This window comes from Panthera onca, chromosome A2, assembly GCF_046562875.1.
Source record: "Panthera onca isolate mPanOnc1 chromosome A2, mPanOnc1 haplotype 2, whole genome shotgun sequence".
In the NCBI taxonomy this organism is placed as follows: domain Eukaryota; kingdom Metazoa; phylum Chordata; class Mammalia; order Carnivora; family Felidae; genus Panthera; species Panthera onca.
Window position 1 is genome coordinate 53,792,913 of NC_138340.1, and position 14,778 is coordinate 53,807,690.

Consider the following 14,778-nt stretch of genomic DNA (forward strand, 5'->3'; position numbering starts at 1 on the left):
GCCATATTTCATTCTTCCTCATTGCCAAGTAGTATTCCATTGTGTATATAAACCACAATTTCTTTATCCATTCATCAGTTGATGGACATTTAGGCTCTTTCCATAATTTGGCTATTGTTGAAAGTGCTGCTGTAAACATTGGGGTACAAGTGCCCCTTTGCATCAGCACTCCTGTATCCCTTGGGTCAATTCCTACCAGTGCTATTGCTGGGTCATAGGGTAGATCTATTTTTAATTTTTTGAGGAACCTCCACACTGTTTTCCACAGCTGCAACAGTTTGCATTCCCACCAACAGTGCAAGAGGGTTCCCGTTTCTCCACATCCTCACCAGCATCTATAGTCTCCTGATTTGTTCATTTTAGCCATTCTGACTGGCATGAGGTGGTATCTGAGTGTGGTTTTGATTTGTATTTCCCTGATGAGCGACGTTGAGCATCTTTTCATGTGTCAGTTGGCCATCTGGATGTCTTCTTTGGAAAAGTGTCTGCTCATGTCTTTTGCCCATTTCTTCACTGGATCATTTGTTTTTTGGGTGTTGAGTTGGATAAGTCCTTTATAGATTTTGGATACTAACCCTTTATCTGACATGTCATTTGCAAGTATCTTCTCCCATTCCATCAGTTGCCTTTTAGTTTTGTTGCTTGTTTCCTTTGCTATGCAGAAGCTTTTTATCTTGATAAGGTCCTGATAGTTCACTTTTGGTTTTGTTTCCCTTGCCTTGGGAGACATGTCAAGTAAGAAGTTGCTGTGGCCGAGGTCAAAGAGGTTGCTGCCTGTGTTCCCTGGGATTTAGATGGTTTCCTTTGTTATATTTAGGTCTTTCATCCATTTTGAGTTATTTTATTTTATTTTATTTTATTTTTAATGTTTATTCATTTAAAAAAATTTTTTTAATGTTTATTTACTTTTGAGAGAGAGAGAAACAGCGTGCGAGTGGAGGAGGGGCAGAGAGAAGGAGATGCAGAATCTGAAGCAGGCTCCAGGCTCTGAGCTGTCAGCACAGAGCCCAACGCGGGACTTGAACCCACGAACCGCAAGACCATGACCTGAGCCAAAGTCGGACACTTAACTGACTGAGCCACCCAGGCACTCCAATATTTACTCATTTTTTGAGAGAGAAACAGAGTGTGAGCAGGGGAGGGAAGAGACAGAGGGAGACACAGAATCCGAAGCAGGCTCCAGACTCTGAGCTGTCAGCAGAGAGCCCAACATGGGGCACAGACTCACCAAACCATCAGCTCATGACCTGAGCTGAAGTTGGACACTTAACCAGCCAAGCCACTCAGGCGCCCCTATTTTGAGTTTATTTTTGTGTATGGTGTAAGAAAGTGGTCCAGGTTCATACTTCTGCATGTTGCTGTCCAGTTTTCCCAGCACCATTTGCTGAAGAGACTGTCTTTATTCCATTGGATACTCTTTTCCTGCTTTGTCGAAGAGTAGTTGGCCATACATTTGTGAGTCCATTTCTGAGTTCTCTATTTTGTTGCATTGATCTATGTGTCTGTTTTTGTGCCAGTACCACACTGTCTTGATAATTACAGCCTTGTAATACAGCTTGAAGTCTGGAATTGTGATGCTTCCAGCTTTGATTTTCTTTTTCAACATTACTTTGGCTATTCCAGGTCTTTTCTGGTTGCATACAAATTTTAGAATTGTTTGTTCTAGCTCTGTAAAGAATGCTGGTATTATTTTGATAGGGATTGCATTGAATGCATAGATTCCTTTGGGTAGTATCAACATTTTAACAATATTTGTTCTTCCAGTCCATGATCATGGAATGTTTTTCCATGTCTTTGTGTCTTCAGTTTCTTTCATAAGATTCCTGTAGTTTTCAGCATGCAGATCTTTTACCTCTTTGGTTAGGTTTATTCCCAGGTATTTTTTGGTTTTCAGTGCCATTGTAAATGGGATCAGTTTCTTGATTTCTGTTTCTACTGCTTCATTATTGGCGTCTATAAATGCAACTGATTTCTGTACATTGATTTTATATGCTGCAACTTTGCTGAATATATGTATCAGTTTTAGCAGTTTTTTGGTGGAGTCTTTCGGTTTTCCAAAAGAACATCATGTCATCTGTGAAGTGTGAAAGTTTAACGTCTTCCTTGCTGATTTGCTTGCTTTTTGTTTTTGTTGTCTGATTGCTGAGGCTAGGACTTCAAACACTATGTTGAACAACAATGAAGAAAGTGAACATCCCTGGCATGTTCCTGACCTTAGGGGGAAAGCTCTCAGTTTCCCCATTTGAGGATGATATTAGCTGTGGGTCTTTCGTAGGTGGCCTTTATGATTTTGAGGTATGTTCCTTCTATCCCTCCTTTCTTGAGTTTTTTTTTTTAATCAAGAAAGGATGCTGTATTTTGTCAAATGCTTTCTCTGCATCTATTGAGAGGATCATGTGGTTCTTACCTTTTTTTTTTTTTTAACTAATGTGATGTATCACATTGATTGAATTGTGGATATTGAATCAACCATACAGCCCATCAATCCCAATTGATCATGGTGAATAATTCTTTTAATGCATTGTTGGCTTCACTTTGCTAGTATCTTGTTGAGAAGTTTTGCATCCATATTCATCAGAGAAATTGGTCTGTAGTTCTTTTCAGTGGGGTCTTTGTCTGATTTTGGAATCAAGGTAATTCTGGCCTCATAGAATAAGTTTGGAAGTTTTCCTTCCGTTTTTGTTTTTTGGAATAGCTTCAAAAAAATAGGTATTAACTCTTCTTTAATTGTTTGGTAGAATTTCCCTGGAAAGCCATCTGGCCCTGGACTCTTGTTTGTTGGAAGATTTTTGATTACTGATTCAATTTCCTTACTGGTTATGGGTCTCTTCAAATTTTCTTTTTCTTCCTGTGTCAGTTTTGGTAGTTTATATCTTTCTAGGAATTTGTCTGTTTCTTCCAGATTGCCCAATTTGTTGGGATATAATTGCTCATAATATTCTCCTATTATTGTTTGTATTTCTGCAGTGTTGGTTGTGATCTCTTCTCTTTCATTCATTATTTATTTATTTATTTGGGTCCTTTTTGATAAATCTGGCTAGATGCTTATCAATTTTGTTAATTCTTTTGAAGAACCAGATCCTGGTTTCATTGCTCTGTTCTGTTTTTTTTTTTTTTAATTTCAATATCACTGATTTCTGCTCTAATCTTTATGATTTCCCTTTTTCTGCTTGTTTTGGGCTTTATTTGCTGTCTTTTTCCAGCTCCTTTAGGAGTAAGGTTAGGTTGTGTATCTAAGACATTTCTTCCTTCTTTAGGAAGGCCTGGATTACTATAAATTTTCCTCTTATGACTGCCTTTGCTGCATCCCAGAGGTTTTGGACTGTCACGTTTTCATTTTAATTGGCTTCCATGTACTTTTTAATTTCTTTAATTTCTTAGTTAACCCATTCATTCTTTAGTAGGATGTTCTTTAATCTCCAAGTATTCGTGGTCTTTCCAAATTTTTTCTTGTGGTTGATTTCAACTTTTATAGCGTTGTGGTCTAAAAATATGCATGATAGGATATTGATCTTTTTTACTTGTTGAGGGCTGATTTGTGACCCAGTATGTGATCCACTCTGGAGAATGTACCATGTGTACTTGAGAAGAATGTGTATTCTGCTGCTTCAGGGTGAAATGTTCTGAATATGTCTGTTACATCCATTTGGTCCAGTGTGCCATTCAAAGCCATTGTCTCCTTTTGATTTTCTGCTTAGATGATCTGTCCATTGTTGTACATAGGGTGTTAAAGTCCCCTACTATTATGGTATTATTTATCAATGAGTTCTTTATGTTTGTGATTAATTGATTTATATATTTGGGTGCTTTCAAGTTGGGGGCATAAATATTTGGAATTGTTAGGTCTTCTTGGTGGATAGACCCCTTCATTATGATACAATGTCCTTCTTCATCTCTTGTTACAGCCTTTGTTTTAAAATCTAGTTGGTCTGATATAAATATGGCTATTCTGGCTTTCTTTTGCCATCCAGTAGCATGATACATGGTTCTCCATCCCCTTATTCTCAATCTGCAGGTGTCTTTAGGTCTAAAATGAGTATGTGGTAGCCAGCATATAGATGAGTCTTGTGTTTTTTGATCCATTCTGATACCCTATGTGTTTTGATTGGAGCATTTAGTCCATTTACATTTCAAGTGATTATTGTGTTGCCTGTAGAATTGGTGTTTCTGGTGATGTTCTCTGGTCCTTTCTAGTCTTTGTTGCTTTTGGTCTTTTTGTTTTGTTTTTTCTCCGCTCAAAGAGTCCCCCTTAAAATTTCTTGCAGGGCTGGTTTAGTGGTCACGAACTCCTTTAGTTTTTGTTTGGGAATTTATCTTTCCTTCTATTTAAAAATTTTTTTTAAAACATTTTATTTATTTTTGAGACAGAGAGAGAGAAAGCTTGAACAGGGGAGGGTCAGAGAAAGAGGGAGACACAGAATCTGAAACAGGCTCCAGGCTCTGAGCTGTCAGCACAGAGCCCGACGCAGGGCTCGAACCCATGGACTGCGAGATCATGACCTGAGCCGAAGTCGGACGCTTAACTGACTGAGCCACCCAGGTGCCCCTTTCCTTCTATTTTAAATGACAGCCTTGCTATAAAGAATTCTTGGCTGCATATTTTTCTGATTCAGCACATGATCCTCACAATAGATGCAGAGAAAGCATTTGACAAAATACAGCATCCTTTCTTGATAAAAACCTGCCACTCCTTTCTGGCTGGGGACTGCATCTCGGTTGCCACACTACATAAGAGGGCCCTCCTCATCTGTGCCAGGTGGCAGCAGCAGCATAATGTTTGTCGTTTGGTTGTAAATGAATCTCCCATCCTCATATTTATACAGAAAGTAACCCGGTTTTACTAATAGCCACCATTTAGCCACTGGTACACAGCAATTTTGCATAAGTCTATTCAGGTGTAAACATGAATCCTTTTCTCCTCTATAAGTAGAGTGAAAAACAGGGTCTATTTGGTGGTATCCATGTTTGGCATTGTCTTAACTGTTATCACTTTTGCAGCACCTGGCTGGCTCAGTCAGTAGTCAGGGTTGGGAGTTTAAACCCCATGTTCAGTGTAAGGTTACTCAAAAAGATAAACTTTTTTAAAAAACTATTTTTATTTCCAAGTATGATTTTACTCAACTAGAGCTGACTTTCCTTGCTTTTCCTCCTGCCTCCTCATACAAGTAAAACATGTTACTTTATAATGGGAGTGCCTGGGTGTCTTAGTCAGTTCAACATCCGACCAGCTCAGGTCCTGATCTCGCGGTTCATGAGTTAGAGCTTCCCATCAGGTTCTGCTGTCAGCAAAAGAGCCTGCTTCAGATCCTCTGTCCTCTCTCTCTCTGCCCTTCCCCCACTCATGCTTTTCCCCCCTCTCTTTCTCAAAAATAAACAAACATTTGGCGGGGGGAAAAAAGTTACCATATAATGAAGTTCATGGAAAGATAGGGATTACTTAATAGGAAATCACTTTACTGCATGGGTGACTAAAAAACTCATGTTTTGTTATGCAAGCCAAATCTGCACTGCCTACTTTTCACAAATTTCCATATATTTCTTTCTGTAAATTTTTTTCTCAGTTTAATATGGTTATTTAATTTTACAGAGGAAATCTAATGAGCAAAAGTTGCTGTTGTTACAGCTATTTACATCATTTTCCAGTTTAGCTATGTGATTTTTCAGGGGAAAAATACATGGAAATATCATACAAATGCTTTTTTAATTGATTTTTAACCAATTTGTGACTTTTATATTTTCTTAGATGTTTTTTAAATCCTTGAAATTTGCATGAATCATTTATGTTAAAAATTTGTCACCATTGTGAAGATGATTTAAGGATGTTAGTTTGTACTTGAGGCAAAGAGAAATCAGTCTGTAAAATAACTTCTCAAGAATGTGGGACAGTTTCTAATGAGCATTTTCTGCTTGCTCTGTTTTTAGGCCTTTTTCCTGGTCTATGCTCTAGGATGTCTAAGCATCTACTATGAGAAGGTAAGATGTCTTATTTAGATACAGTCCACTTAAAATTTTCCTGGTGCCTCAGTGGCTCAATTGGTTAGGCGTCCAACTTTGGCTTAGTTCATGATCTCACGGTTCATGGGTTTGAGCCCTGTGTGGGCTCTGTGCTGACAGGTCAGAGCCTGGAGCCTGCTTCAGATTCTGTGTCTTCCTCTCTCTCTGCCCCTCTCCTGCTTGCTCGCTCTTTCTCTCTCTCTCAAAAATAAACATTAAAAATTTAAAAAAAATATTTTTTCCTGGTGTTGAAAGCAGCTTGTAGTAATTTTCACATTGCTGTAATACAAACGTGCCTACTTTCACCCAGTAAAATTGGATCAGATTTTTTTTCTACATTTGGGCTTTGGGTCCTGAATTGGGACTATTAAGGCAAAAGCCAGCTTTGACTCTTTTAGATTCGATTTCATTCCCAGAGACTAGGAGAAGATCAAGATCTTAAATAATGATCAGGAAATCTGTGTCAGAAAAGTACTAAAAATTAGCAACAAAAGTTGAAACTGTCCATGTTTAGCACTTACTTCGGTAAAAGCTGTGTGTTGGGTACCTTACCTGCAGTACCTAATCCTTGCCTCTGCCTGGTAAGAATTCTACAGATAAGGTAACTGAAGCTCAAAGGAAGTAAGTAACTCACCCAAGGTCACACAGCTAGTCTGGTTAGAACTAATAATTGAAGCTATGTCAAGGTATTCCCAAAGCCGTGATTCTATACTGTAGCCTGCTGCCCTTAGAAAGTCCCACAAGAAGCTGGTACCACGGCTTACCTTCTGGTGGAGGCATTGGAGGCTGGGCGCACAGATAGAAGGGGAGACTTCCCTGGACACTTCTATGCATGTGAATATAATACCTATTCAAAATCATTCAAATGAAATTAAAATTAAAAAGAGAAAGGTAAGCAGAATAATAGAGACAGTATATTTTGTTCTGTACCTGGGAGTGCATAATTTTATCATTCTTCAAATTCTAATTATATAAATTCTTTTCACGACTATTCCAGTGGTTTGGAAACAGATGTCGGCTGATGGGTGATTCATTTTCTCAGGTGGTGGCCATTCTTAGCCCACCTTTGCCTCCTCTCCTGGGCCTTAGCCAAAATCTGCCAGAACATTCCACTGCTACATAGAATCCTCAGCCTCTGAAACTTGATGGGCTAGCCATATCGAAAGTTCAACCTTCCCTGAAAGACTGTTTCTTGTTAGAGGAGGGCCAACTGTTTCCTTGCGTTAGGACTGAAAGGCCACGCATAGGGGCGCCTGGGTGGTTCAGTTGTCAAGCATCTGACTTTGGCTCAGGTCATGATCTCATGGTTCATGAGTTTGAGTCCCACATTGGGTGAGCTCATGCCCCGCTTCTGGTGAACATCAGCCCTGCTTTGAGCAAAACATGAGCACTGCTTCAGGTGAGCCCTGCTTCTCTTTCTCTCTCTCTCCCTCTCTTTCTCCCTCCCTCCCTCTCTCCCTCCCTCCCTCCCTCTCTCCCTCCCCCTCCCTCTCCCCCTCCTAGGATTCTCTCTCTCTGCCCTTTGCTCATTTGCGTTCTCTCTCTCCCCCAAAAGTAAATACATAAAATAAAAAATAAAGGCCACGTATGTATGGATTTTCTATCTTAGGAACAACTGCAAAAAAAAAAGAATAAGGAAAGGAAAAAAACCTGTAGCTCATATTTATGGATTTTAAATCTTAGGCTGAGACAAACTGAGCAAGTCTCATTGACTGAGCCCTAAACCATCCAAAAAATTGAATGTTCTCTGAACCAAGCCATTCTTGGTCTCTTCACATCCTCCATTAGGAACAAAATGCCCTTTGAAGCTGTTGGATTGCTCATTTGTGCCATGAGATAACACACCCTCCAGTTTTAAGGACTAAATGAAGCGTCTTTTTTTTTTAAGCTTTTACAAAATTACATTTTGGCTTTTCTGAATGTGGCCTGACATACAGTAGCTACTCTCTTGGGTCTGTGAAATGTTTGTAACATGCTGCCTTGTGGCTTTGGTGGACTTGTCACACTCGAGCTCGCGGCACGCACTCGTCCCTCTGCCCAGAGTGTTCTTCCACAGCCACCCCACCTCCCCCAATTTTCCCACCATCCCCTTCCATTCGGCTACTTCCTCCTCATCTCAGATGTTGCTCTCTCAGGGCAGCCTTTCCCAGGTCCTCCAGACCAGTGCTCTCTGACAGAAGTAAACACAAGCCTCAGATGGGAGCCATGTGGGTCCTTTTTAAAATTTTCTAGTAGCCACTAGAAAAAAAGGGGCGCCTGGGTGGATAAGTCGGTTGAGCATCCAACTTTTGGTTTCTGCTCAGGTCATGATCTCTGGGTCATGGGATTAAGCATGGAAGCACTCTGAGCATAGAGCCTGCTCGAGATTTTCTCTCTCTCCCTTTCTCCCCCCTCCCCCTCCCCCTTCCCCTCTCCCTGCCTCTGCCCCTCTGCCAGCTCACATGTGCACATGTTTTCTCTGTCTCATAAAAATAAGGGTGGGGGGGGGAGGTAAAAGAAAAAAGGTGAAACTAATTTATATTATTTGCAAGATTTGTTTAACTCAACATTTCCAAACTTACTGAGATAGTTTACTTTCTTGTTTTCCTACCAAGTCTTTGAAATTCAATGTGTATTTTCCCCTTGAGGCACATCTCCCTTCGGGCCTATATCTGATGCTGCCATACTGGACAGCATGGGCCTAGATCTTCTGTTAAGTCCCTCCGTTGTGGGTACCGTGTTCCCTGCTTCCACTCCGCACTTAGTGTAGATGTCCGTTCACTGGCTGAATGATGAGTGAACACATACATAATCATGCCCCTCTTTTTTTTTTTTTTTTTTTTAATATTAGGAGCCTTTAACAATCCTGAAGCTCTGGAAAGCTTTCCCTATAGTTCAGCCCACATTCAGGACTACGTACATGGCATACCATTACTTCCGAAGCAAGGGCTGGGTTCCCAAAGTGGGACTGAAGTATGGGACAGATTTACGTAAGTAATTCTTGCCTCGGTAGGTGCGAGAACCAAGGTTCGCAGCAGATCCCAGGGTGAAAACTGAATTGGTTATATGTACTGTTGCTCATTTTTTTCTAAGATGATGCTTTCCTTCTGGCTTAGGTAAGAATATTTGGATTGAAGTGGAGGGTTTGTCCAGGAAGAGTGGAAAGGAAGTCTAAGGGGCAAGCCCGGGATAGAAGCCTGGAGGCCTAAGTGTTCAGGTTTTTTTCTCTCACCACTCTGTAATCTGAGAAGAGAGTTTTACAGCTCTGCCCCCTCCTCTCATTAGCCACTCACTCCTATGATTTGGGGAGTCCCTCATCCTCTAGGCCTCCATTGTCACATCTAGCAAATGAGAATAATCACAGAATTAGAAGAATAATCACAGCTACCATTTGTTGAGCATCTACTATGTGTCAAACATTTTAAAATTCATTATCTCATTTAATCCCTAAAGCAGCAAAGGATACTCTTATTATTCTAATTTTTCCGATAGAGAGACTGCAGTTGTGAGAGAATGGGTCATTTGCCCCTAATAGTTTCCAGGACCAGTTACTTACGGAGCTGGGCTTTTTCTGGAGCCCAGGCCCTTAGAAACTGCATCTTCTTATCTTAAAGTAAGGCTTTTGGACCAGATGAGCACTTCATTCAACAGATCATTACGGAGACTCTTCTGTGAGCCAGGTCTTGTTAGGTACCAGGAAGACAGAGGTGAATGAGACAAACACAGAGCTGCCTTGATGGAGCTGCGTACATTCTCGCTGGGGAGATCAATAAGCAAACAAGTAAATATATAATCTAATTTCAGGGACTATTAAATACTAAGAAAAATAAAACATAGTAGAGGGATAGAAAGTCAGGAAAGTTAGGAAAAGGCTCTGAAAAGATGTGATCAAAACAAGCAAAATGTGACCACAGTAGGGAACAGGCTACTTGAGAATCTGGAGAAATACATGGTAGGCCCAATGTGAACAGCAAGTGCAAAGGCCCTGAGGCAGGAATGAGCTCAGTTTCAGGAACAACATAAAAACAGGGTGTCTAGAACTTAGAGATCCCAGGGGAAGAGCAAAGAACATGGTAGGCACAGAGTGAATAGCAAGCACAAAGGCCCTGAGGCAGGGAAGTCTCAGGAACAGCATAAAGGTAGTGTATCTAGTACTTAGAGATCCCGGGGGAGAGTTACATGAGGTGATGTCTGCAAATTAAGCTTGGGCAGATTATGTAGGGCCCGGTTGTTATTCTGGTGATTAGAAGTCTTGGGAGAGTTTGAGCAAAGGAGTGACTTAAATGAATAGAACTCTCTGTCTCCTCTGTTACTGGTAGACTGTGGGATGAGGGGCAGGGGGCAAAAATGGAAGCAGATAGACTTTGTTAGGGAAGCTGAGCCCAACCAACCCTGCAGACAGAATGGATGTAGGAGTTTCATTTAAGAGGAATCAGGGATAATGCTTACATACATGGATTCGTATTTTAGACATATTAAGTACAGTGGAGATACTGTAAAATAGATGATTCTAGAGCATAGGACAGCCTTCAGATAAAAATTTAGAGTTGTCGTTGTGTAAGTGGCTCCCAAAGCCACAGGCCCGGGTCAGTGGGCATAAATCCTAGGGTCCGTGCCCAGCACTAGTGTCACTGCCAAGTCCCTCAAACTCATTTTCCTCACCTCCCAAGTGAGGGTGCTTCCTGGATGCTTTTCAGAATTACTTGTGAGGTTCAGACAAAAAATGGCAATATATTTGAAAGGTCTTCTAAGAAGTCACGGCCCCTGAGGTCTTTTGACCTGTGTCATATGGTCCTTCCAAATGCTTTGAGCCTTTTTAAATACCCAAAGAAAGCCAATTCATTCTTTTAAATCTTTAAATGCTCTAAACTGTGCTTAACCTGGAATCATAGGATAGTCTTCAGGAAACCCCAGCACAATATAAAATACTGTGTTTTAGATTGGTGTGTTGTTATGGGTCAAGAGTCTGAACCTTTCACTAAATTCTCAAGCGGGGAGGGAACATGTCTGCAGTTCAAAATAAAGGTTAAGAATTTCCTATTCCTCTAAGATAAATGATTCCTTTTGTTTGTTCCACGGCTGGATTTCAGGTACAGATATCCTAACTCAGGGTTACCACACGAATGATCAGGATTAGCTTGAGATTAGTTTGCTAGGTTTCCATGTAATTGTGTTGGCCACAGTTCACAATGTTTAAATAAGTTATGTGCCTATTTTCCTTCCTTGGCTTCCTGCCCTGTTCTCCTTTTCATACTCCTGTAAGAGTAGCCACTCAGTGTAAACACTTGGCAGGTCTTCTTCAGCTTTTTCGTTGTAGGAGTGAAACTTGAATTAGAACTTTCCAGTCAAGAAGTCTGCAGGGACACATTGCGAAGTGGCAGGGGGCTAGTAAAGAGAGCTCTTTGGGTTCATAGCCAGCTCTGCCTCTTTACTATGTGACCTCAAGCAAATTACTTCTCTCTGAGTTTCCATTTGCTCATCATATAACATGGATAACACCATAACGTACACACACACACACACACATTTAAAACATCTTCATAAAAACTAAAATAAAAAGTTGCAGGGGACAGGAGCCTATGTTGAGTGCCTTCTAAGCATACCTTATCTCATGTATTTTCAATACTAAGCCATATTTTTGAATGAAGAGTAATTTTAAAACCAAAACTGCCTTATGGAGATGGTTGAAAGGACAGATGTTTTTTTAAAAGAAATGAAACAACTGCTATTTTCCAACTCCCCAGAGGCCTTTGGCACAGCTGGGTCATATCATGTAACTTCAGGCTGCTTGTATAATTAATTTGAGACCAGGTCTCTGGCCCAGCAGCAACATGAAGGGTGTCTTCACATTTCCTGCTTTAGCAGAGGTTCACAAGCAGTGCTAGCCTGGGATAAGAGGAACAGCTTGCTGGGGTGCCTGGCTGGCTCAGTTGGGAGAGCATGTGACTCTTGATCTTGGGGATGTGAGTTCAAGCCCCACATTGGGTATAGAGATTACTTAAAATCTTAAAAAAAAAAAAAAAAAAGAAGAAGAAGAAGGAAAGAAAAAGAAAAAGTAGGGTTGCCTGAGTGGCTCTGTTGTTGAAGCATCTGACTCTTGATTTCAGCTCAGGTCATGATCTCACAGTTGTGATATCTAGCCTTCTCTCTCTGTCTCTCTGCCCCTCACCCCCTCACTCATGCACACATGCTCACTCGCTTGCTCTCTCTGTGTCTTTCTCTCTCAAAAACAAAAAAACCCACAAAATTTAAAAAGAGGAACGGTTTCCTAAACTTTACCTCTTCTCTGGGCACAGTTCCTCGGTGGCTGCTGTTTTTTAGCAATATTATTTTGAGGGTTGATGACCTAATCACACATACCCTAGAACTGCCAAGACAGGTTAAACCCAGGACATCCTCTCTTGACCATTGTTTCTGTTTACAGAGGTAATGACTCATGACAAAGGGCCCTTATGAAATTCACATCTTATCAGGGAAACTCTTCCCTTGAATAAATCTTGTCAATCACATTTCATTCTAGGAGTGGTACTCGAGCTAGTGATATGGATCTCAAATCAAGTGCAGCTGCTGAGCTACTTGACCTTGATCACCCACTGATGAAAACTAGACTAGAAACCAAGTGGGAGCCTTTCCTTATATTCCCCACCCAGAAGCTCCCATAGCTGCTGGCTCTTAAGGCAACCGGGCACCTTTTCTTGGTGCTTTTCTTCCCTCGTCTTATTTACTCTTCATACTCCTGTGAGGCGTGTGGCATTCACCTCCTTTTATAATGCGCTGAGGAAATTACTGTTTAAAAGGGTCAAGGGAGTTGCCAAGGGTCCCACAGCAAGTAGGTGCAGAGATTAGCTCTGTCTGGGTCCGAGCTCCGTGTACTTCCACGGAGTGGTACTTCTCTGCCAGCCAGAAAGCGAAAATCCAACTCAAGGTGTAGATTTTTTGTTTTTTTCTGACGCAGGCAGCTACTGGTTGATGTAACTTAAGATCTAGTTAATCCCAAGCCTCCTTCCCATACACTCCAGTTTTGGATTTGCACTGACTAAGTTTGGTCATGTGATTTCGCAGCTGCCTGCAAATTAGAAGTCAGAGGACAAGTGGAATGACGGGAGCTGTTAGAAGCCAACAGAGTTACAGGATTCCCAGAGCCCAGAGGAACCGTCCTGGGCATGGCGCCCCACCTAGAGACTGAGCCAGGGAGAGGCTTTAGAGCAGCTCCTCTGTACTCCTCACAGAACAAGGAGGTGCACCTTCTTCCGTCTCCCTTTTTGGTTCTTTCCTGAACCACTCTCTTGGCTTCTTTTCTAGTCAAATTTTTTAAATACTTTAACATTTTCCACATCTGCACATATAAGCCTTAGTATTTCTGCATGCAGCTCATAAGAATAGGGACGTTCTCCTACATAACGGTAATACCATACTATACCCAACAGAAATTAGAAATTTTCTTTTTTCTTTATTAATTTTTCTTAACATTTATTTTATTTTTGAGAGAGAAGGAGACACCGAATTCGAAGCAGGCTCCAGGCTCTGAGCTGTCAGCATGATCTTGAACCCACAAACCATGAGATCATGACCTGAGCCGAAGTTGGACGCTTAACCAACTGAGCCACCCAGGCGCCCCTAGAATTTTTCAGTATCACCAAAATATCAGAAAATTTAAATTTTCTTCTGCTGTCCCCAAAATGTGTCTTGTGGCTGTGCGGGGGGAGGTCGTTTTTGTTTTCAATACCAGCTCTAGTCACAGTTCACTTACCACATTTGGTATCACAGGTTTCTCTTTTATTTTGCTATGGCTGCCATAATAAATTACCACATACTGGAGTGGGGGGCTTAAAGCAACAGAAACTGGGGCGCCTGGGTGGCTCGTTGGTTAAGTGTCCAACTTTGGCTCAGGTCATGATCTCGAAGTTCATGGGTTTGAGCCCCACGTCAGGCTCTGTGCTGATGGCTCAGAGCCTGGAACCTGCTTCGGATTCTGTGTCTGTCTCTCTCTCTCTCTGCCCCTCCCCTGCTCACGCTCTGTCTCTCTCTCAAAAATAAATAAACATTAAAAAAAAATTTTTTTTTAGAAAAACAGCATAAACTTATTCTCTCACAGTTCTGGAGACCAGACATTCACAGGACCATTCTCTCTCCAGAGACAGTAGGGGAACTCGGTCCCTTGTCTATAGTGTTTCTAGTGGCACCTGGTGTCCCTTGGCTTATCACTCCAGTCTCTGCAAAGAACCTTCTTCAAATAAGGCCACATTCACAGATTCAGGGATTAAGATGTAAACGTACCTTTTGGGGGCCACAATTCACCCCACTACGGCCTCTTTAGCTTTTTTAAATCTAAAACGGTTCCTCTACCTTGTTGGTTTTTCATGATACTGAGTTTTCTTGAAAACTCCTAGAGGATATCCCACATTCTAGATACGTTCGATTGTTTCCTCATCATTAGACTCCATCTCACCATTCTTCAGCATGCATGGGTTCTCTGTGTATTTATTGTGCCCCATCAGGAGGTACTTAACATCAGGCTGTCCCACTGTATGATCACGTGGCCGAAGTGACCATTGTCAGATGTCTGTTGTAAAATTACATTTTTCCTTTTGTAATTAACAAGTAATGTGTAGGGTGAGACTGTGTGTATCTGGTTCCCTGATAATTACAACAGTTGCCCGAATTAATTTCTTACACTAATCATCATTTTGTAATTCTGTCGTTCCTTCCACACGCCATCTCTGACGTTCACTTAAAAGAAGGAGCTTTCCCTTCATTTCCCCGTTCTTTCAGACTTTATTTTTGAATGCCCAGGATTTCTTAGAC

The 14,778-nt window shown here is 41.3% G+C and overlaps 1 protein-coding gene across 4 annotated transcripts in view; it reads left to right on the forward strand.

Annotated features, from left to right (window-relative positions):
• The window catches only part of TSEN2 (tRNA splicing endonuclease subunit 2), a 48,968-nt gene that overhangs the window by 27,179 nt on the left and 7,011 nt on the right, over positions 1 to 14,778 (forward strand). For all 4 annotated transcript variants that reach the window (XM_078442741.1, XM_078442739.2, XM_078442740.2 and 1 more), the window contains 2 exons: positions 5,923 to 5,973; positions 8,825 to 8,963. In XM_078442741.1, coding sequence (XP_078298867.1) covers positions 5,923 to 5,973; positions 8,825 to 8,963 — 190 coding nt within the window. The remainder of the gene's footprint in view (positions 1 to 5,922; positions 5,974 to 8,824; positions 8,964 to 14,778) is intronic.